This window comes from Phaethon lepturus, unplaced genomic scaffold (genome assembly GCF_000687285.1).
Source record: "Phaethon lepturus isolate BGI_N335 unplaced genomic scaffold, ASM68728v1 scaffold13962, whole genome shotgun sequence".
NCBI lineage: Eukaryota > Metazoa > Chordata > Aves > Phaethontiformes > Phaethontidae > Phaethon > Phaethon lepturus.
The window spans coordinates 38027-63234 of NW_010524170.1; the positions used below are offsets into that span (position 1 = coordinate 38027).

General features: G+C 40.4%; 1 protein-coding gene across 1 annotated transcript in view; it reads right to left on the bottom strand.

Annotated features, from left to right (window-relative positions):
• LOC104617118 (slit homolog 3 protein-like) overlaps positions 1 to 24901 on the bottom strand; it is a gene marked incomplete at both ends in the record, with an annotated part of 59901 nt that extends 35000 nt beyond the window's left edge. Inside the window, 6 exons of the mRNA XM_010282353.1 lie at positions 8552 to 8676; positions 12939 to 13102; positions 17071 to 17142; positions 23386 to 23457; positions 23640 to 23711; positions 24833 to 24901. Of these exons, the coding sequence (XP_010280655.1) occupies positions 8552 to 8676; positions 12939 to 13102; positions 17071 to 17142; positions 23386 to 23457; positions 23640 to 23711; positions 24833 to 24901 (574 nt within the window). The remainder of the gene's footprint in view (positions 1 to 8551; positions 8677 to 12938; positions 13103 to 17070; positions 17143 to 23385; positions 23458 to 23639; positions 23712 to 24832) is intronic.
• Between the last annotated feature and the right edge of the window lie 307 nt (positions 24902 to 25208).

The window sequence follows — 25208 nt, forward strand, 5'->3', positions numbered from 1 at the left end:
AGTTGAAAAGTAAATTTGAATTTACCTCGACAATTCTGATTTCTTTTTTTAGTTCGGTATAGTTGTTTATACAGCTGTACTTACATTGACACAACAATACAACAACAAAGTTGCCCACTGCTCACAAGCATCATCAGAAATACTATTTGCTAAATGGCATAGAAGCTAGATTATGAAAAGACGATACATTGATATTGTTTTTGTTGGCTGATCTAACTCCTTCTGAAAACTTTCACAGTGTTAGTGTCTAAAGTAAAAATACAGGTAATAGTTATTTATACCCCACCCTCTTCAGCACTGTATAGTTATCTTCTGTGCCAGTCTAGTTTCATCTGGCACCTGATTAAACAATAATTGGTCATGGCAGCAGCACTTCTTAGTGACTTCCTTGTCCTTGTTAATAAATCACAATTGTCAATTTATAGCAAATTAGGCGAACTCTGCTCTCTTAAGCCTCATTTTATTTAAATCAGAAAGATTTATGATCCTCCAGGGTATAATCCACCTTCCATTGCCTCTATAGCGAGTAATCAAGAATATGCCTGTCAAAGTCAAAGTGCAAGGATTCATCATATTATTTTTAAAAACTCTGATTCTTCTCCTATGAGTACGAAATTTAACTCTCAGTGGACATCTGAGGTTTATTTTGCAATCATATTCATTACCACGTAAATCCTCATTGTCCTTCTAAACCTCTCCTTACATAAGCACTTTGGGTTTCAGTGGTCTTTTGGGCTTCTAATCAATGACAGAAGATATGTCACTAACGTGTCGCAGAGTCAATTCACATAGCACATGTCTGAACTGAGCCCAGAGGCGCCGAACTGGATGGGGCAGGTGCTCTAGAGCTGCCAAGGTTACTCCATCAACTGGCTGATGCAGACCACTGTGTGAATGTTTTGGGAGGTGCAGAAGAAAATTAGGGACACTGAAAATGGTTGCTTTTGCCCAGGGTTACCTCTGTACATAAAATCCAACCCAAAATATTTGATGTAAAAAGGACATTGAATATTCTATATACAGTCTCTAATTCAACCACTATTCATGAATTAGAACAATGTTTTCAGTACCTTCAGAACACTTAAGGGCCTATTTATTTCAAAATACACGTTGCAGTGACAACAAAACTTTCCCCTCAGGCTATCAAAAGCCAGTTCCTCTTTTTTAACATGAACACTGTAAAGAAAGTTATAAAGACTAGACGTTTGAATAGAAAACACAATTTCTATTAATAAAAAATAAAAGAAAATACAATTGTTGTATTTTAAACTTACTGCTCATGGCAATTAACCTATGCCTAACACTTAAGCTATTGAACGCAGCCTGCATGAGAGAGGAGGGACGCATTACACGCAGGAACCCAATGAAAGCTAACACGAGGCAGGGCTTACGTGATTAAAAAGATCTCTCCAAAGAACTCAGTAGATTCCTGAAATAAATAGAGCTAAAGGTGCTGGAAGAGTCACAGGCCATTTGAAGAAACTTTTGCTGGTGTATCGCTGGCTGTTAAGGATGCAGCCTTTTGGTTTGGAACAGTTCTGTACTGATAAGGGGTCTCACACTGAAATGCATGCGATATCAGCAAAAATGCCAGTATAATCTGCTTTGCTTGTGGAAGGTCTGTAAAGCTTCCCCTCCAAAGCTTGCCAGTTCAGAGATACCAGCAATCCTTTCCGGCGTACACCAAGACTGTGATTTGATAATGGGTTGAACTGTGACAGGTAACCCAGGCAGGCACCAGCGTTTTCACAATCAAACATGCAAATTAATTTTTCAGACGACTAAAGAAATCAAACATGCCCACTATGATAATGAAGATTCATTTCAGAGGCAGTCGGAAGCACAAAGAGGGGACCCCGGGGGCCACGGAGACGGGCGGCTGCCCCGCACCAGCTCAGCGCTGGAGCCCGACGCTGCCAGCAATGGAGTGCAGAGAGCTTTGGTACCACTTTACCCGCAGTCTATGTGCACTTACCCCTGCACAGTAATCTACTAACTCTCAAGCTAGTCTGGCACTGTATCATTTCTGTTAACAGGAGAGAGTTTACTCTCACATGATAGAGAATGATTTCTTTGCAGCTTAGCCTGCTTACAGCAACTTCACCAATTCCATCATCCCCAAAGGAAAGGGGAAAATAAGGCAATTAACCTCCTAGGACAATCTCTGTTCGTGGATTCTAACAACAAAAGAAACCCAAAAGCCGTATCGTCAAGTACAGTCAATGCCAAGAAAGCCTCAAGGATAATAGATGACAGACAATCACAAGAAAATCTAGCAATAAGGATTTTCAGCTGTGACCAACTACTTCAACTGACTCAATTACGCGTAATTGGTGGGATGCAGAAAATTAAGAGCTGGTTTAACAGAACTTGATTAAGCAGAGTTATAGCAACCAGCAATCACCTGAAAGACAGACAAACCACACAGGAAGAAAAATTATTATTTAGTGTAATAGGACCAGGCAAACGTAAGAACAAGAGCCTGAAATTCCGCCTAAACGCCAATAAAAACTTCTTCTTTACCCTGGGAAAAGACTGGAAGTCTGGTCTGTTAAGGCACGTAGAACTAGACCAGACAAACAGTGGTGAAAACAAAGCGGAGGGGAATAATCCACATTGACAAAAGAATGAATATGACGGTGCCCACCTGTGGGTGGGGGTTACTGGGTATGTGCACCTTAACTGCCTAGCTGCTTCTCCTGCTGCGGCACCGAACAAGCCCAGCAAACGCCCGCAGCTGCTCAACGTCTGCTTCTCGCTGGCCTAACAAAAATGGAAATACTTCTTCAGAGCTGGCTTTATTGTTAAGAGCCCTCATTAGGGCACGCCACAACGCATTGCTATGTTTTTTACAGGGCTTGCGGTGGGTGTAGGCACGCCTCACCACCTTCAGCCAGCAACTGTGGTAATCCCTCCGTAAGCCTTTCATTTTTATGCTCTTCTACATGTAAATCTCCATTTTCTTTCTATAACAGAAAGGGCAAAAAGAAAGAAACACAAATCTGGCTGCTGCACGGTAAGTTCTACAGCATAAGCAAACACAGGAAAATATTGTGACTCCTGCAGGGTTTTTTTATGCCCTAGGAGCATTATATAAAACTGTAACCACCTACTGCTGACACTGGTGTTTGCCCTAAAATCCCATACATAAAAATAGGTCTACTCATTTTACGTGGCCACCAACTACCTCTCATCCCTAAAGGCCTTCTGCTTTGTTTTACTAAGAGTGGAAAATTCTTCTTCAACATTCATTAATAAGTATTTTAAGTATGGTTAAAACAAACAAATAAAAAATAAAACACCCCAGATCACATAAACACATGCTCCAGGAGAATTTATTAGAATGAAAGGTCAAGGCAGAATCACCTCACACAAACACTATTTCGCTGCACTGATTTCTTCATATCAGAACTTGGCATTGAGCTTACATTCCACTGCCTGTCCCCCCGACCCTGACACCGGGAGAGGAAAGAGGCCAAGACAGAGGAACACGTGAAGGCAGAGACGTTTGCTCTCCTATCTCACGTGGATAAGGGCAGGCGGGTTTAAGAGCTCCTTCCAATTTCTCCTCCTTTCGTGATTCCAACTTGGGGATTTATTTGTGCACTGAATGATGTATACGGGGACTTATACGCATACGTTAATAGATCCAGAGAAATAAAAGCACGGAGTTACATTTCCAAACAGCATTAGCCTAACAAACTAGGCACGGACTCTCACACAGCTGGCATGCATCAGCAGCCAAACTCTACACTCGGTTACATTCATATAACCCCACCCAAATCAGCGTAGCTGAGACACTGGCCCATTGCAATAAACTCGCACTGTCTCGGCCTTGAGCTGTGAGAGCTGGCCAGAATATCTGTACATGAGCGAACACTACCTTATCTACGTTTTCAGATCAGTTCTGTGTTGAGTACTCCTGAGACAGCCGTTATTCTAGGACTGACAGACTATTCATGTAACGCTACAGAAATACATCTGTACAGCAAAGGGCAAATACAGCAAACTTCGTTTGCCCCTGCTCCACGCAAACGCAAGGCCACGCGCACCCTCACGCGCGAATGATACCGTCAGCGCAGCACTGAGTCCATGCTAATGGTATGGGGTCTGCACCGACAAACCCGCTTATTAGCCCCGCGCTGAGCAGCCACCGCTTCTGCTCAGCCACATCGATCTGCTCAGGTGCTGGCACATTAGTCGTATCTGTTATAATATGTGATAGACACGAATCCTGCCTATCTCAGAGACACTGCTCTGAGATTCTCCATTTCTAACCCTGTTTCCAGGGACAAAAACCTGGCGCAGGGGGCGGGGAGGAGGAAGAGCCAAATTCCTAGCAGAACTTCGGAGCCAGCTTCCTCACTAAATATCATTCTGGCTTCGCTATAATGCCTCCCACCACAAGAGTCTGGCTGCAAAGAATACTGTCTCTCCAAAGCCCAAGAGCTTTACCCAGGATTTTTCCAATTGTATCTGTCATTCTGGATGACTGGTGAAATTGCTTGAACCCTCAAGACAGTGCAGTGCCGCTAGAAAAGTCAGGACACTGGCGGAACTCAACAGGGAGGTGAATAAAACGTACAGAGCAACTCCACCACAGACACGCATCAGCATCTGTTGCCTGAAGCGTGAGATACGTGCTATACTAATTTCACCTATTTTCACTTTCCATTTCAGATAGCTTTCGGTAACAGCAGAACCCAGAGTTGACAAACGTCCTGCATCCCAACAGCTCAGGCTCCCATTTTCCTAAGGAACCAAAGAGGCTGTGGTGATGCTGAGGCAGGTACAGCATTTCATAGTCCAGGTTGGCAATGTTCTTGCATTTCAGCTAAAACACAGATGCATTTTAAACTCTGTTTCCCCAGTTCTACAAATAACTCTATTTGGAAGAAAGAAAATTATTCTCCTTCATTTGTCGTTACCTCGGTTTTAAGAATAAAAAAAGTATGAAAGACACAAAAATCATCCAAAAAATCCAGACGGGTGTTTTCAGAATACAGCAATGGCAAAATACACTGAGTGTTGGTTTCATTCACCTTAGTTTTGACTACAGCTATTCAAGTAAATCTCAATAGCTTATTGACTGCAAGTTTGATTATTCCCTTGAATTCTGACATCCATCGACTCGATTTTACAGTATCAATGGGAATACGGAAAAGCCAAACGCTCTGCAGGCTAAATGAATTAGCACGGTGCCATTATCTATTTACCAGCCACCAGCTGCACTCACAGATACTTGCGCTGCAGGTGGCCAGCAGCATTTAAAGCAGAAGAAAGCTTCATTTCTCTACTTGTAATCATACTTCAGAATCTAAACCACACATACTATTTAAATAATCTTTCAAAGAATGCTATGGAGAAGAAAGAAAAAAAAAGCTGGATAATTACACCTATGTCTGTGTTTAATATGAAAACACAAGTTTCATAACAGGAAGAGACATTTGCTGCCAGCATTGGTGGCAGCCCGGAGCTCAAGCCTGCGCAGCCGCCAGGCGCCATAGGTGGCACTCACACCATCTCCCACCGTCTTCGGGGCTTTGCCCCCAAGGAACAACAGCAGAAGCACTGTTTCAACCAGGGCTTATCTATAGCAAACACATTCATCACCCATTTTAAGGCAAGAGCCGCAGCAAGGATAGCTATCAGCACATAGTATTCCCTGTTCCTAAGCGAGCGATCCATATTTCTGTCCTCATCAAACACAACTGCTCAGCCCACTGGCCTCTCAGCTCAGGTGGTCCATGAGTTATCTCCCTTTTAAGTTTACTCAAATCCATCATGGGCAGCCTTACACATTGCTAAAAGCCCCATAAGGTATACATTCAACAGCAAAAACATTCTTGTGATAATGAAAAATAACACAGTCATCATCAACGCGATAGTAAAAAATCAGACCACAGGCTTTTGCGACTCCAGTTAACTGGTCGCAGTTCCCGACTCTATCAGGCACCAGTTTGGCAACTGGTGACTTAGGTGGCTTTCTGCTAGTTGGCCTCCTGTTTTTCTTCTGAAGGCTAGCATGAGCATAGGAACCCCAGAAAGCCGTCAGTAAGTCTCTGTCCCTTTCCAGGGAACATTATGAAGCCATCAGCTCATTTGAATGAGCTTACATTTGAAAAAAAGGGTGGGCTTTTCACTTTATTGATGCACTCTTCCACACAGGATTTTTTCAAAATCTACATCAAACAAGGAAAAACAAATGCTGAGAGGGCAGATTTAGGGCAATTTATCAAGGTCTGGGAAATAGCTTCCAGATGGATAGAGCTGTTTGGTGCTGGCTGGTGAGAAGGAAGCAAGGTATTGTTATTGAATTAGCATGAATCTCTGGTGGAGAACTGCATGGTAGATAGAGTGCTCCTGTCATATGGTTTGCATTTGGACCTGTCATACTTCATTTTTATTCAAAAACCTGTGGTAAAGACACACAGTTCTTTTTTGCTTATTAAATTTCCACCAATTCTCCCTGTACTGTTATTCAGTCAGTATTTTTAAACTCTGCTCTAAGTGCCATGTTTGCTCTTTGCCATGCTCGGATGACAGCTTGGTGCTTACAAGCTCACAAGTGGTTTTAGGTTTTGCATTCACACACTGTTACCTGAGAAAGTGTGTGAGCCAGGAGAAAAGCTGGATGCTCTATGAGATATTTAAACCGAGTCACTTAAAGAGTTTATCAAAACCTTTCTAAGTAAAGCGATGCACAGTGAGGTCTAACGCACACTGGAAGATTATTCTTGTTAATAAATCCTCCCTTTGTAAACATGTCTTCTAGCAGTACAAATGCATGTATACCAGTGAATTTGCTAATACAGAAATACTGTAAAAACAAAAACCCAAAACCTCCCACCTAAGGGCAAAAAAAGAGATGTGCTCATTAACCAACAAGTTTCTACTTTGAATAACCTGGATACCTGTTCCATGATACGTGCCTTACTCTGTAAGGCATACATAAAGATTTATGTATTTACCTGCTAGTTTTGAAAGCATTTACTTTTCAAGTTATCCTAACTAGTCTCATCTGAAGAATTCAATGTAGTTTATGTTAAGCATCAAATTAACATGACCATTCTTCTATTAACCTGAGCAGATAAACAGCCACAATTTCCCTCATTGCAAAAACAAATCAATGGTTACCAAGTAGATTCAGTTAAACAATTTATGACAATGTGGTCTTTGAAGATAGCAGAAAAATTGCTGTTTGATATGCCAATGTGTAGAAGGATTTTTAATGGGAGGAAATTTCTGATGGCTTTTTCAATTACTTAGGAGAATTGTTACTATTCTTGAGTACTAGGCGTGGGGGCACTGGGGTGAAATAGAAGAAATGAGCTTTACATCTTCCCTTTTCCAACGTTTCAGGGATCTACCACAATTACTCTGTTACCATCTGGGGTGTATCCTAGGCAAACAGAGAAGGGAAACGGTGGTACCATCAGAACCAATAAATTCCTAAATCCTACCTGAAATGTAAGTCATAGATACTCATGCTTACTTCCCACATGTATGTCTACTTTTGCCCTTCTTTTTTTTCCCCCTATAGTTCTTATTACTCTGTGCTTTATGAGCATCTGCTTCAGCTGACCAAGACTCAGTAAGAAATACCCAATGAGGCAAATAAAATCACAGTCTACAGGATGCAACTTACTTCTTTGGCCATAACATCCGATCTCCCCCAGGCTGTGAGCAGGTCATATGCTTCATTTATGACTCATACTTAATCATTCAGCCACTGACGACTGAGCTAGGTTTCCAGTTATATCAACTCAGAAACAAAGTCTTGATAGCCTTAAGCTCTCATGATGCAGTGTGAACAATGGGAGTTATACATCACTGCGAAGAAACTGCATTACTCAATGACACAATTTTCTGATTTCCAAATGTGTTACCAAGAAACTGGCGCTGCACGCTCACAATGCTTGGCATCTACAGGATTTCACATTTGCAGATCACTCGATGGACGTCAGTGCTCAGAAGTCAGAGACAGCTGAGCTAGTGGGTGTGTCTGATCAGTTATCACCTTTCTGCTAATCAGTCTGTGTAAAATGGACATAACCTAGCAGGTATCAACGTTCTGTCACCGTGGACTAAACTGGCCCTTAATTCTCATCTGAACTGCCTCCTCTTTGGCCTGGTGGCCTACGAAACGGTTACCTTGTTGTTGGCAAAAGAAAAGAAATTCAAAGGAAGATAAAAATCAGCTTGCCATTTCATATGGATGCGTACATCACAGAATCAGAGAATATCCAAGGCTGGAAGCAACCTCTGGAGATCATCTAGTCCAAACAACCTGCTCAAAGCAAGGTCAACTAGAGCAAGTTGCTCAGGATGATCTGTATAGTCACAGCACAGAGAGGAAGAAATGCCTTTCCGATTGCGCAGGATAAAATGTGTAGCAGGGCGCAGTCGAAAGGTCACACACAATCTGTTTGAATAAGGGATCTTCTGAGCTCAGCTGCCTGTAAAATTGACTTCTTGTGGTACAGCAATTAAGAAAACAGAAGGGATGGGGAACACTATTGTTTTTCATGTAGTTCATTTGTAGTCATACCTTGAAGCCAAAAGGGCAAGTGCATTGATAAAACTCCACTGGATCATTGTTGCATGTCCCATTGTTCTTACACGGACTGGAGAGGCAGGGGTTACACTTGGACACAACACTGATATCTACCGGCTCTGGAAAGGCAAAACACAGTGTATTAATAGAGAACCAGATTACAAAATTAATACTGCCCATACTCACACATAAGTTTTTTCGTAATGCAGTAGTCACCCTGCGCTGGCACAAATGCACATGCTGTGGGTGCAACTTTACACAACAGCATGGGATTCCCAGGGATCAGAGAGGTTTTAAGCACTTAAATCAAGTGTTAGGCAAGTCTCAATGATGCTTATATTCTCCTGGACATGCAAACATCAGCTCTGAAAAAACATGCTGGGGATCTCCAGAGACTGGGCTTATATATATATATAGCTTTCAGCAGTTTTTCCTTCTCTCAGTGCTGGAAATTCTGCAATAGCAACCCCTGGGGACCTATAACATGACATTTCTATGCCTGGTAATAAGAATGAAAGTGCAGATACAACAGCAGAAATAAAAAACATGCATAAGAGAGATTTAGTGAGAGGCTTATGGGAATATTTAGGTGCAAAGTGTTCTACCATCCTTAATTTTAACTGAGTTCAAAACTTATTTTCTTCCTCTTCTGCCCAGAAGAATGACTACCAATATTCAGCTATCTCGGCAAAATGCAACAAAGACAAATATGCAGGGATGTAAATGTATGCAGGTAAATATACATGGCCATACTTAAACCATTTAATAAACCATATTTTTTTAAGCAAAACTCTTCCAGGAAAGTCGTGATGTCTGTGGGTGAGCAGGAAAATGAACACAGACCAAAACAACATTAAGTACATTTGGGGTACCAACTCAATCAATATTTTATTGTTGAGATTTTACAGAAAGCTAATTTAGAGAGTTATATTTACAGTTAAAGAAATGGTGAATTTGAAATGGCTACATTACAAAATTATTAAATTTTGAAATGACTACATTTCAAATACTAATGAGTTAACAGCTTTTACCTGTGAAAAATAAAACATAACACTTTAAAAGGGATGAATTGTATCAGGCAGTAAAGACCCCAAAATAATTTTAGTTAATTTTTAAGAAAATACTTTTCAAAATAACTTAAAATTGGTCCTGTGCTAATCAGAAGTGGGCACAGAGCTTCTGTTATTGCACGATAAATGATAAAGAGGAGTACACGGTGAAATATCCTGAAAGTGAAGAAAAGCAGCTTCTACTTGATGTTAGAGAGAAGGTGGACCTCTACAAGGTTACTAAAACTACAGACGAAAAAATCCCTTCCAGTCAAGGACTTGCTTTGGACCGTTCTGCACGAGATACAAACCTTTATTACTAACTTAGAATACTTTGCACAGCAGCAACAGGGTTAAGAACATGACAGAAAGGAGTACCGAGGACTCTCAGCTGAGAACCCCAGCAATGCAAAGACTGTATCCTGACCCTACACCGACACCCTACACCGACCTGGTGTTATCAGGGCGACTGACCGCAGAGTGCAACATGCAATAATGAGGAAAAAATACACAAGAAGTAACAAATCCAAAAAATGGATTGTTGTCTTCCTCTTCTATCTTTGCATTTATGTCCGACTAAATGCCTTACATGCTTTTAACCTGGAGTTAGGACAGCAAGAGGAAACAACATCTGAATTTCTGGCACTGACAGGGTGGAATGTGACATATCTGAGCTACTTTTGTCTTGAAGGGAGAATATATGAAGGAGATATGAAGGTAGCTCCTCAGAGAGCTCATGAGACAGGCAGCAGTGCTGCTCTCCAAGATTTAGAGGTCACCAAGCCAGAATTTGTTCTAGTATTTATTTATTTCATAATACACACACGTACATTTTCCATTTATTCCTACGGCATACATCAGGGCTAATCAATGTAGGAGCTAATAAGAACAGTGTTAGTTCCTAGCAGTTAAGTAGTTCATTAGTTTGCCCTTGTGGATTTGATTTATAAATCCATACAGCAAAATGCCCTCAGCCCAGCACATTCCTTTCCTCTACTGCATAACTAGGAGGGCAATTTAATAAAAAGCAGAGCTGAGTTTGCATGACTTGCACATTACATACTTTTACTTTCTTGGCTCTGCCGAGACATAACCTTCTGCTCAGTCACAGGCTAAAAACATAACTTTAACAAGAGTAAGTTAAACTCTACTTTTTTTTTTTTTAGTGTACAAGTTACTGGAGGTCACGGAGGCCATCTATGCACTACCTACACACACGCGTCTCGAGGCACCAAGCTCAGCTTGGGCCGACTTCGGCAGCAATGACTCAGGCTTTTAGGGGGACGGGGGCTCAGCCCACCCTGAGCTCCGTGCTGGCGGACTGGAGCGAGGACTGAAGCTACGCAGGCCGAAGGACAGACGCATCCTGGGACACCCTGCGTCACCCCACAGGCAGCCTCGTTCTTCTCGTTCTTCTGCTAACAGGCACACGCCACAGCTAGAGCTCCGCACTGAGAGGGCGACGCAGCGGCAGGACAACCGGGGCTGCACCGCACCCCGTCACAGGCCACGCACATGGCTCCAGCCCAAGGGTAAACCCGCACCTGACGCTGTGGGAAATCCTGTAGCTTCACCGTAAAAGAGCATCACCGACGTCCAGAGAGAAGAGCATGAGGCCTTGGATCTTAAACATGCATGCGGGTTCAGTTAGGCTACCAAATCATGCACTGCTTTTCAAAATATATGTATTGTGATGAGAAAAGGTGACTTCTTCTAGGGCCTGGAGCTTCCTGGAGTATGCTGCCGCTTGTCTAGGCCGTCAACAGTTTCTGCTTGTCCAAAGACTACCTCCAAATCAACACTTTTTTTCTCCTTTTATATTCAGATAAAGGGAGCCAGGGAGACAGCTGGGATAGTAGGAAGCCCACCAGCTTTCTCGGGGACCAAACTAATATTTACGTAAAAAACATACAGCTGTTTTTAATAGTCTGGATCACAGGTCTACCCACCTCTGCCTGAGAGTTGCGTGCTTAGTTTTGAGAGAAAGTGAGCGTAACTGTTGATATATCACCGTTTCAGAATAAAGAAATTATCTAGCTTCTCTTTCTGGATTAATTTTCAGATCTGGCTTAATATGTAAATACAATAATTTTCTTTGTTTCACTTCATGTGACCAAGTACGTTATTTGGTATTTTTAGTATTTAGTATAAAGTCTTATAGTTAGTTAGTATGAAGTATATTAAACTGTATTATTTAGTATAAATACATATACATAATACAAAGTACGTTATTTAGTATAAAGTCTGTAGTTCTGATAATTATAGTCAGAGTTCTGATAGTTTTGAGACTGACATTTCAAAGTAATTAACTTATAAGGTTACAGTTATTAAAAATATATCTGAAAGGGCATAAAATTCAGCTCAGGCTTGGGAACCTGTGTTCTAAACCCACCTCAACACCATCATTTGTTTGTTCAGCAGTTTAATTCCAGCCTCTATAAAATCATGCTGCCAAGCAGTACTGTAAATGTGCATGGCACCCTGAGACACATAAAAACAGGCTTTATGCCCTCATTTCCATTTTCAAGAGAGGCTACTGACCCATCTTTTCCACTATAAATATAGCTCCGTCTTCACGTCTTGCTGGCAACCTAAGTGAACCTCCAAGATTTTTTTTTACAATAAGAACACACAGGTATATCCTAATTTACATTCAGTAGTAAGCCACTTACTTTATCCACAAAAAAGTGTGCTCTTATCACTTGTCTAACTGCTCTCTAATAGTGCTATTACTGACTACCCCAATCATTAAGAGCTGCACCTCAACCCTCTCCTGAATGAACGTACACTGTGTGCAGACAGAAAGCACTTTCCATAGTCAACTGTTTCTGATACAAAGCTGCTAAGGACAGTTTGCAGATCCTCAAATGAAAATGTACTTTTGGTAAATACTTGCTTTCCAGAAGAAATCTCAGTTTCTCAGTTTTCAAGTAAATGTATATAATAACTAGAGTAGTCCGTATTTTTAAAATGACCCCCTTATTTTACCAAAGTTTTCTGGGGTAGGTAGAAGGCCAAAACCCATTTATTTGCTCAAATAAGTTCTAACAACATCCTATATGCTAACTTGCCATTATATAATCTGGTGTGAGCAACAGGAATACTAACTGTTCTGAAGTTTGCTGGTTTTCCTTCCAGCGGTGCAGTTAACTGCACTTTGTGGAAGAACGCTTGAAAATGCAACTTGAATGTAATGCGATGGTTTGGCAACTGAAAGCCAAACGCAGCTCCCCCCCAAACTCACTTTAAAACCAAACGGCTTCCCAGTGTATAAAAATAAAGCACTGTGTGTGAGGAAAAGCAACAGCACAGAACAGAGAGGTTGCTCCTACCTTTGCACTGGAAGTGGTGAGTGGGTGTCGTGAGCAGCAGCCTGTCCACCATGGCGTCGGGCCCGCTGCAGCGGGCTATCCCCGGCTCCTTGTAGCCCGCCTTCACCCACTCGGAAAGCCAGCGGAGATTGCAATCGCAGTGCAAGGGGTTGGTACCTAAAGCCCTAGTAACGCAAAACAATTAACAGCAGTTATTTTGGCTTGCAAGCAAAGGTAACATCCCTGATCTCACTGAGGCACATTTTATTCTACACTTTTACAGGAATGCTTTACTTCAAAATGTGCGGGAGATCTTCGGAGTATTCAGGAAGTCTTTTAGATTCATCCCCTCCAGTATTCCCACTCTTCTCCTTTCTTCCCATCAGAAGTTAGGGAGGTTGTATATGCACCTAGCAACAAATAACTTTTTCAAACAATAAATCACTTTTTCAAACAACGGTGCTTGAGCAGTGTCACCAGACATATCGCTTTCATCAAGTTTATCACATGGGTTTCTTTCATTTAAGTCTTTGTCCTTCATGAGCATATTCTAACAGTGAATTGGGATTTAATTTAGTTTGGATCTGATGACTCGTGTTAATGTCTCCTCGCTAGATGAAACGTACACACAGAGGATACCCCTGGTTTCAAAACCGCAACCTGGTGTCTGCTGAGTTTGTTTCTGGCTTTGAAAACACATTTGCTGGTTAACCCATCACTCGAGTTAGGTCATACGGTTGAAGTAGATGGATTCACATAGTGTAATTATTATTCACAGAACTTTTTCATTATTCATGGAGTTCTATCCAAAAGAAAACAAACCTTTTAGCCTTAAATTTAGGTGCTGCCTTGACTCATTTATACTATTTTTTTCTCTTTAAGAAAGTGTCTTTTCAGGCAATCAGTCAATTACAAAGTCCAGAAAAGTCAGTTTAAAAACAATTACTTTTTGCAAGTGTGAAGAAATGTATGTTGAAAGTCTGAATTTACTTTGCTGAAAGTAAATGTAAGGCTTTAGCTGTACAACACCTGAATTGCCACGGGAAGAAAAGTAACTAAATAAAGATTGGCATAGGAAATACTGTGGAAACCAATAATTCAAACTGGGTTTTCGACTTTACTATTTCTGCGTATGTTATGAACTATTTTAAGATGGCATTTTCAACTCAAGCTTCTTTCAAACAAAAACATCTCAGCCAGGTTATTAAGATAGAAACCTCAGTAAATTTGTTGATACATTTCTGCTGGAGTGACTAATGAACCCACTGTGCCCTAGACAGATTCATAATGAGAGTTCATAGGTTCAAACCCTGTCTAGGGCTCATTCATCAAAATTAAATGTGTACTGCAGCACAGTATTAAAAATATCCATCCATTCCTTCTGTAAATCCATTGCTTACAATGGAGAAAAACTCCTGGGTTGACCTTTTGACCCTGTAACTGTGATCAACTGGCTCACTTGTCCAAGGTCAAACAAAATGCAGCAGTGAAAGTTGGACCGAGAAATTAACTTTAGCATTGAGCAACTGCCATATATAAAATGGGAGTGGGAGGACAACGGAAAGCTGCTTACCATGTTAATTAATCTTTATGAACGATGTTAGAAATAAAGCTGCTCTATAGACACTAGAAATGATTACCAACAACATTGTTGTACAACTGCAGAAATTATCACATGTATCTTTCCATTCTTTTGTTCATGATTTTGTGGGGTTTTTTTCCCCCCTTCATTTCTAGGAACTATAGTGAATCTTGCATTTCATTCAAGAGTTCTAACATACTCTATTTCTTTGCCCATTATAGCAAAGTATTTCCGTAAGGGAAAAATATCTTGTGCTGCAATGAAATACCACCACGGGTATTTTCAAAATGTGCAGATATTTCTGTTCAGACGCTTTTTTTTTTTGAGGCAACTTAGCATAAGGTCAATTAAAAGAACTCTAGCCATGATAATGTAGAGAAATAAAGGAGGGGACAGCTTATTTTTATAGGTAGCTAACATAAATTTAACTACAGATGAGATGATTCAACAGGATTAGGAGCAGTTGTTGAAAATACGTCTGACAGAAATACCTGCCGTCCGCAGCAACCATTCCCAAGGGTTTCTTTGTGGGGTCCCTGGAGTGCCGAGAGGTCCGTTTGTGTGTGGGCAGTATTTGGGAAACTGAACCAGTTGCAGAGTTGTGCATATCAGTGAATGGTAAGGACGGCAAATGCAGGAACTGACCTCACTGAGAAGGTCTCAGTTCTACCCCAAGGGATTTTGGGGTCTTTCTAAGCATTACTATATAACCAGTGCGTGCATACCTTCCTCTGCATTCAGTGAGGTATACCAGCTACACAGTTTGTTACAATAGTTACATTACAACAATACGAAGTTTACCACGTAAAGGAAATTTGGTGAATATTTTCTTGTAGGCTTTAAACAGCTATGGAAAAAGTAATTGAAGTGTCTTGATCTCAGTTTTGTTTTTTCAATTACAGACCAATTTAAAGCTACTGCAAAAGACTGGCTACAATCAACAGTTTTGTCTATGCTACACAGATACTTCTTTGCAATTCTAAAGATTAATTTGATACCTTCCATCTTCTTCCCCCACAAGCTGTACTGATGCAAAAGGCCCACGCTGATCGTCCTGCTCAACACCTTAGTAGTCAGCTTTCTCCAGCCGTAATACCTGTCCTACTCTTAGCCGCACAGCTTGTAAATTTAACGTAGAATTTTGATCTCCCATGCATTTTGAGTTTGATGAGTAGCAACTCCTTGTATCATTTCCAAAATTATTCCAGGTGCGTGCTTTCTCCTTGAACATCTATGTATCAGGAAGAGCTCAAACTGAATTTATTTTCAATTATGTATGACTTCATTTGAATAAGCACAGCTTTTCTTGGCATGTTAAGAGTAAAATCACTGTGGTTGCTAAAAGTTTCAGAATCCACTTTAAGAAATTGGAGAGCACAATTGTACTGTAAAATTCAATTGTTCAGCTGTGCAAATTACACCCCAGACAGGTCTTATTTATTTTATGGATCCTATTTATTACTGTTCATTTGAGCTTTGTGTATTTTACATTTCTGGCAGCACATATATCTAAACAGATAGACTGCAGTGATTGTATTGGGCCAAAGGGGTTTTTATCACTCCCTAAGGTGAACGGTTTACCCAGGAAAACTGTATCTGCACTTCATTTAAAGTAAACCCTGAGGAAAATCCAAACAAATGGGGCATATGTTTACCTCTTGAGTTCTAAAAATACCCTCAGAAGCCAGATTCCCAGCATGGAAGGTGTCACTGCGCTTCCAAATGGAGGTACAGGGCTTCAGCCTTCCATTCCCAAACAACATACAAGACATCCCCATCCCTCTGATTACTTGAGGACAGTGATCAGGAAACACGCTACACAAAATTCCTTTTCCTTTACATCTATTGTCTCATAATGTGAAGTATCGCACATTATCTCAGTGAAAAAACATTTTCTGTTCACTCTTTTGGCACCAACTGCTACACTGCAGGTTGATTTTGTAACAATTGCAGCTATTTGTCTTTACAGTTCTTTCATCAACGGAACTGCATTTAAAAATATCCTGGACCTCCACCAACGCAACAGTAATTTCCTGGAATATCTGAAATGTTTAATAATTTTTGCAAATTATAGAAGGCGTATTAATGTTGTAAAATGACCAATTTCCATATGATTAAATATGCCTGAAGTAGTGATTCATCAATAAGTTCATATACTGACAACATTTCAGTATGCAAAACATATGACACTTATTAAGCAAAGAATTCACATTTGCTTAATATTTGCTCTTTGTGGGAGGTTTCCTGTCTCACTCTCAGACCATAACAGTCTCTGCATTTCACATAGACAATGCTGAAAGAAAGCCTTAAACACAAAGTCCACAGAAGAGGAAACTGTCACATTTGCTCATTTGGTTTCCCTTAAGAAAATATTTTGCTAACTAATAACAACACGTTCTAGTATTTTTTTTATTTCTTTTGAACACGTCCACCACGAATATCCAGAGCAGAATATGGAAAGTGAGCAGGAAAACCAGAAAAGCTACACAATCTTTTATTTGTAATAATACGTACTGTTTTATCAATCTGACACTGTCAATCAAAGAGATGAAGCCAGACAGAAGTACTTACAGATGGGACAGGGACACCAGGTCGTTGAAAGAACCTTCGGGAACACTGGAAATATCGTTTCCATGGAGCGTCCTAGAAGAGGGGAGAAGCAGGAAGGCATCAAACCACAACATTTCCTGTTATCTGCTCCCCACAAGTGAAGGAATTGGTGCTCAAGAAGGTTATTCCGTTTTGTTTCTTTGAGAGTTTCCCTGAGCTTCGCAACTCATGAGCTTCCATGCTTTATTGCTTCTACTTCTAGATAGCGTTTAAAATAATGATACAATCGGAATTGCTGGTGTCTCATGTTTTAAATTAAAAAGGTGACATACTACTTATGCTATTAAAAGAGTATTGATGACAAGCAGACCCTCATATACAGATCTGTACTCTTTTATAGCATCCCATTAGACAGAAACACAGAAAAAACAGAACAGGGAAAATAGGAACTGTGAAAGTTATATTAAATATTGACTTCAGGGAGATCCTAGGAGAGAACAAGGGCCCATGAGGGCAAACGTAGCTGCGCTTTCACATTCTGGTTTCCCATTCTCACAGTAGGAAATACATCTTTGTGTGGTATTTTTAAAATCCGTTTGACAAATATAGCAGGGAAAACCAGTTGAAATTATTTGTTTTAAGGCATTATTTACCCAGCGCAAAGAAACGAACGTTTTTCTAGCAGGATTTTCAGGATCCTTGCAAAAGGCTTCCCCACTGCTTCCAGGACAATTTAAGCAGCCACTTTATCTCTTTTCCAAGAAATACATTTATGTGTGTGTGTTACATGGCCAAGCATAAATGGAAAGATTTTTCTTGCAGCCTGTAGAGCACAATACTTCTATTCAAAGCGGCAGACACAAGAGTAAAAATCATTATTTGTGATTACTTGTGGTTTTCATTGCAATTGCAGCTGAAAGCCCTGCTACGAAGTAGGGCACCGCCACTAGAGGCTGTGACAGACAAGGAGAGAGGCAGAGCACTTCTTGCAGCACCAAGGCTGCGACCATGCGGGAGAACATGCAGGCACAACTGGGAGTGCGGGAGGGCACAGGATGCTGGGTGTGACAACTGCATAAAAACTATCCAGAAAATGCACCAGAGAAGATACACAATCTTTTAAGACTTTATTTTATAAATAAATAAATCAACTACTCAGCTGCTGCATCCTTTGCCTCACTAGATAATTATCTGGTAAAAATAGCATAAAGAAAAAGATTTATAATTTATTCTAACTTCTCCAGTTTGCAGGTCACTGAATACCAGTTTAATACTTCCCATAGTAACAGACAGAATTCAGAAGAAGTCAATACGAGTCGATTCCGCTGGATCTCACTAGCCGTTTCTTAAACAAAAGTTGGTAGAAAACTTGCAAAGGAAAAGGACATCAATATTTTAAAATGATATTTTCTTTCGCACTTCTCCCCTGAGCTCGCTTGGTTATAGCACACTGCTGTATCCCTTATGTCCTCTTTCCCAGGCCCAGGAATTACTGCCAGTGCTGCAGGCGCAGCAGAGGAGGGTGGAAAACAGAAACTTGCTGCGTGTCACTTTTGTAGCAGATCTTTCCCTCGAGTCATTTATTTGCTAATTTACCTGGCGATTTGTGGAACAGAGCAATCACATCTTATCTTTTAATTTCTGCGACTGTACATATTCTTGAAATGGTGCACACTGAGTGTACTGAAAACAAACCAAACCTCCGGGCCCATGGAAATACACAGTAGCCCCAGATGAAAACAAAAGCATCTCTTTTTGCATCCTTTCTTCCCTAACACCACTATAAGCTTCACCAGGATCTACATGATGCCTTATAACTCTTATGAATTCTACCCTTAGACGCAGCATACACTCAGCAAGGAAAGGCAAACTTCCAGGGGAAGATACGCCTTGTCCTGTCTCCCGGGCGGCTGTGAACTGTGTGAGCATAAGCACTGTCACCTCCATCACGCCTCGCAGCTGCTCGCTGCAGCAGCACTTTCCATCTTACCATACTGCGAAGTTTTTCTACAGAGCACAAACCCACAAAAACTACAGCCGGCTTCTCCTGCTGGCACCTCTCTCCAGCTCTCGATGCTACTATACCAAAACCTTCTCCTTCCAACATCCTGGTTCTGAAATTTTCTTTTAAGCATACCTAGGTTTTGGCTGTTAGTAATACTACTTGGCATATATAAGCACGGATCTCCAAGCAATTAATCCAAACCGGAAGGATACGAGCTCCCACACAGCAACTCCAGATAAAGCACACTCACTAATCCTACACCGAATGACAAACTGACTGAGACATACCCCAGCGCTATTAAATGATGAGTATTTTTGTTGGTATGAGGATGCAAGATCAGCCCTGGTCAACAACTTGTAACCAAAATGTTCCCTCCTTCAATTAAACGACCATATTTAAATAAGCAGCCAATCATAATGAGCTTATATTCTGATCTTTTAATCTACTTAAAAATGTGCAAGACAATTCTCTCTGAACAGACAGCAGAACTTATATTTATCTTCATGTCATATCAGGTGTGTTTGTTCTGTGAAGGGGTGCATTTTCTTTCCTAGATGTCTCGGAAACTTCTTCCAAGAGAAGGTGAAGAATGACAAAGCCATTATCTGTAAGAAGGTAAAACCACCGAAAGTATAAAGCCGTTTGGAATGAATGGCTTGACTACATATCTCAAGCATTGAGGTATGTTTCATGGATGCAAATGCCTGCATTTAATAAAAAAAAAATCACATCAGCAACATCATCACCCACGCAGCTAAAATGAAATGATAAATCCTAAAATACTTCAAACCTACAATAATAAATAGTGGCAAGAGAATTCAACAGTGCAACAAAATCTTTTTCCTCTTGGAACAACAACAGGAACACATTTTTATACCAAAAATCCTTATAAGCAAATGGTAAAATAAAATCTTAAACATTCGGACACTTAAAGCACACACATTGATGTGTGTCTTCTCCCTCAAAAGCACGACTTCTAGGTATGTTCTCGTCTTAAGCACTGGTAAACAGCACGGGTATGAATTTAGGGTGATGTGGATCTCCTCTCAGCGCAAAAAAACCCTTGAACCCTTGAAATAAAAACTTTCTTCTACATGTGATCTCATTAACATTACTTTGTCTTCAGGTAAGGAAATGAACTAAACATATCCTTTTGGGCTGGGTTTTTTTTTTTTTTTTTGGTTGCTTTTCGCTTTAGTAACTGTTCCCAAGATCTGCCTTCCAGCCTGTTGTCTCATAACATTAGGTTAAGATAAAAAAAGAAACAAAGCCAAATAATTTTTCTGTTAGATCAAATCAGTGCAGCAACCAACAATGAAAGCATATTGCAAAAATTGGTTCCAAGGTTGTGCCCGAAGAGCATTAATGGTACTTTTACCATCACACATACTACTATGTTTGTGCGAGCTTTGAACTGCAGTAAATACCCAGTTTTCAGTAAAACTAGAATGTCTCATTTTAACACAATACTCTGTAGCTCATTTTATCATTTTTTCATAAATATAACATGGAAAATTGTTTAGTGATCTGAGAAAGTATTTTTATTTCTGGACTTTGCTTCTTAATTAAATCAGGACAAAATGTCAGAAGTTACAGCACTGTCACACAAAAAAAATAATCCTTAAAATAAAATAATTAGAGAGTTCTAATATTTATAATTATTTTGTCTCAATCTCAGCTTTTTAAATCTGTTTGCATTTAGCTTCTGAAAAGACTAGCTTTGGACCAAAAAAACCAAAAAAACCCCAAAACCACAGTTTTTCACTACAACAGCTTTGGTGCAAAAATTACTGATATCAGCTTTTTTTTATTAAGACTCGACACTGAAATTGCTCCCCAGCACACTTTCGCTGCCATTATGCATAAGCCACGTGAACACTGAAGATTAAAGGCCTGATGGTGTAAACACTGATATATGTTTAGGCTTAAACGTAAACATGCTGACTCTGCAGTTTTCTCAGTTGGGCTGGTGCTGAAAAGTGTAAGAGAGAGTGGACAGAACCAGATATCTTTCAAAGATCAACTTCATCACACATCTATGATTATTCTGATTTTCAAACACATATTTACTTCACTTACTATAGAGAGGCAAAAAGCAAAGAAAACGAAAGGAATTTGGAAGCCTGTATGGGTCTGCTACCTTCAAAGGCAAGCATAACCAAAGGTAATGAGATCTCTATATTCTTCTTATAAAAAACAAATGTGGAAATTGTTTTGCTGATGTTTTCTGTTTTAAATTCCCCTGAGAATATGGATAATAAATAACTGACAATAACAGATTGCACGCTGTCACTGGGAAGCCATTTTCTCTCTGAAGAATTGATTTTTAATAACAACATAGATGACGTGTGGCGAAAGTTGTAGCTGATACCAGAGTTTTGTGGGCCATAATAAATCAAACCAATCTGGAGGCTTCCAAATGCATGGAGCAGAGGCAGAGATTCACATTTAGGCTTAATTTTACTCGTGCTGCTCTGTGCAAGACAAGGAGGGCTCCCCCCTTGAAGGAGGAAGGTATTTTTTCAATTTGATTAGCAGACGATTTAAAAAAAGCCAAAAGATAACAGTTTTTATTAAAATACTGCCCTTCGTTTCTGTCCATATGTGGCCTGCAGGAACAGAAGTGAAAAGACAAACTGTAGCTATTGGAAAGAGAGGTATATCTACACTGTAATTCAGGGTAGAGAGTCCCAAAGTAGCTTTAATCAAGCTAGCTTGCATATCAGGAGCAGGCCAGAAGACAGCTCCATATGGAATAATTTATTTGGCCATGAAACAGAATATATTCATCTGTGGCTGAATTTCAGGACTCATGTAACAGCTCAAATGTGACCGTCCTACTGCGCTAGAAATCAGAGTCCCAAGCCAAACATAAAACAACATATCCAAATCACGTATCTATCTTGGTTTTAATAATGAAAACTGGGAATCTACAGCCGTCGTGTAAGTTAAGAGGTTGAAACCTAGATATCTATTTTACCACTCAAACCACAGTGAAAGAGCTCGGCCAAACTGCATTGCCTTATTGCTTCCACAGTTGCAGTACTGCCCATGTCAACACCTTAATTCCACACTTACCGAGTCAGCGCACAACCACCACTGCTCTTTAAATTCACCGAACCTGCTGCATGTGAATGACATCTAACTTTTTTAACAAATAGGAAATACTAATGTGAAGTTTCAAAGCACTCAGGACATATTCTACAGCTCCTCTGTCCTGACCCTTTAGTGCTCAAAGCTTTCTCCTTCAGCTCCCTGAACGATCTCATCACAGATAAGCTATTTTAACATATTTGCTGTCAGTTTACTGTGCAAATAACGATGACCCACTTGTGTTGCTGGGCCCTGGGGAGGGAGGTGGCTTCTCCTTGTCCTGACAGCGGCACCTGGGGTTGCATGTCCACACAAACGACTGAGCAAACACAGCTCGGGGTTTGCTTCTGATGGGGAGTGAGAAACAGTAAATAGGAGACCGAAGCAGGACTCAAGTCTAGCAGATGCCTAAGAAAAGCTGGTGGGGCTGCCTGCTGCAAGGAACAGGCCCACAGCCCACACTCTGAGACGATATAAAGACGACGACTTTCAGACGAGAATTGTAAGCAAATTGTTCGATCCAGAAAGCTGCTGAAAGCAGCTACACTGGAAAGAAAGACTGCAGAAAAGGATCTCCAAAGAAAGAAACCACACGTGGACATCTCTGAGTCAACATGAGGTGAAATTTTAATCACAACTTAAAGACATTTGAGACAGGCATCTCGGCATTACTGGCGCCCAGCCACTGGCTTGACTTACTCATTGGTTCAGTGTTGGGACTTTTAACTTACTTCCCTTCAGACTGCGTTCTTTTACGTAAACACTTGCCGGCAGAAATCCAAATTAACAGAAAATATTCTAAAAATGCACAGCTTTTCAGTAAAGGCACTCTTGTTGAAGCATCCAGTAGAAACTTGCACTCTATCATCAAGTTTTTCCAAAAAAAGGGAAAAGACCTTTCCTGAGGGGGACCCAAACACTGTTCAAGTAGAAGAGACAAAAAGACTCCAGGCGGCCTCTTGGAGGCCTGTTTTCACAATAGTGCTTGTCCACGAACTATCAGAGAAAAGTCATTCATCCTGCATAAACGTAATCGCTTCTTTTCAAAGTTTAGCGCTCACCTGCTCTAGTCATTACTGGACATATTGCACCTAAGTACAAGTACATTGAAGCTAATTGTGTGAAAATATTTATGACTGCTGGATCAAGTGAAAGCCATCTGCTCATTAAAAACCTCCCTGTCATCAACAGCATTCTAATGAGCTGCAACTCAGCTGCATCGAAGCAGCGGTACTTACAGCACTCGAAGAGACCTGAGCCCATTGAACGCGTGGACTGGAATGCACCGAAGTCTGTTGTAACTCAAGATGCTGGGAGAACGAGAGAACAGAGTTACAACGTTGTGTTTGCTTTGACTGTTTCACTCCCAATTCAACCACAAAGAAGCATGCAAAGCTATATGTTTAAGTAACAAGATACATACTAATTGTTCAACACCTAAGATGGTGTCTGAAAAGCCATTAAAACTGTTATCAAACTTTGGACTACTTACAGTGTTGATAACTGAGTCATGTTGCTGAAGGTGTAATTGGCCAATACGCTTATGCTGTTGTTGCTCAAGTCACTGAAGAAACACACAGGGAAAATATAATTTATATGTAAGAATTGAGAACTAAGTCTTTTTTAAGATTACGTAATATCTCCACAGCAAAATGCTTGAAGCAATTGAAAAGTCACAAATAATCAATTGATACAATATTTTCTAACCAACTTTGAATAAACTCTAAAAGCAAAGCACATCAGACTCCCCTAGAAAGCTTCAGACTCAGACATATTAAGGCATATTCCCAGCATAAAACATAAAAAAAAAAATCAGTGAATACAAGCAAAATTTTTGAAGAAGGATAAATTAATAGATGGTACAAGCACGGGTCAATATTTACTGTACTAACTTGCTTTGCTATTTATTAGAGGCATACCATTTCCATATGCTCTTCACATTGACAACTACTAGAATAAAATTTAATTTTTCATTAAAAAAAGTCTTTTAGGCTCAAACAGAACATTTTGTTTTGTCGTTGCTCTCCCTTGAAAAACAAAATTAAAGATGCTTCCAAATAAAACACTGTTTTAAACCAGAGGATTCCAGTCTTCCCTCCATGTTGTTTTTGTCTGAGGTTGTTCTGCCCATTTGACTTAAGTATCTGCAGCTGATTCAAACAGCATTTGAAAGTGCTGATAAACAGCCCAGCCAAGAAATTTCACTCTTGGGTATTTCAGGGAGCAGTTTACTGAAAGAAGGTCTAGTTGTGTCTCCATCTGTATGATTGTTCGTAGCAGGACCAGCTATGCAAATTTTCATTGCCTTAGCGTTATAAATACTGCCTCACCTAGAACAAATTAATGCCGTCTCTTCTGTTAATAACCTTTACAGCTTTGCACAAATAAATCTGCCAAGTGAAACTGTAGCAGCCTGCATGAGAGCTTAGTCCTCTCGCAGAAGCTGGACGCTCCTGCAGAGGAAGGGTCTCTGGTGCTCTCAGTCACCTCGCTCTTTCTCCACTCTTTGTGGACACTTTACTGGCAGCAGTGGCCACTGCAAAATTTTTTCAAATTCAAATTACAGAAGGTTTTTGGGTTTTGTGGTTTCCCCCCCAGCAAATACCAATTATTTATGTTCCACCTACAACATAGTGCAAAAAGAGTCATGTAACTTTCTTGACATTGAAACCACGTGTTTCTTACATCAGCGTGAGGTGTCTGAAGGTGGAGAGCCCCTTTGGCACAGCAGTCAGATGGTTTCCTTCCAGGTATCTGAAAAAAATCAGATTTGACAATTACACACACAAGTTAACAAGAACTCCTGTCACTCAATCTGCACCGTGAATGAGGAAAATATCTTTGACTCATTGCTTCATTGCTTTGAAACTATAACAGTTTCTCCTTTGTAAATGAATTATCCAACATGCAAAGCATGACTGTAGTTTATTGTTGTGGGGTTTTTTTTGTTTGTGTGGTTGTTTTGTTTGTTTTTTAAAGATTTGGAAGGGAATAAAGGATCTCTGGCCTACAGCAAACAGAAATGACCACTTGGTTCTTCTATGACAGCAACCGGAGAGAG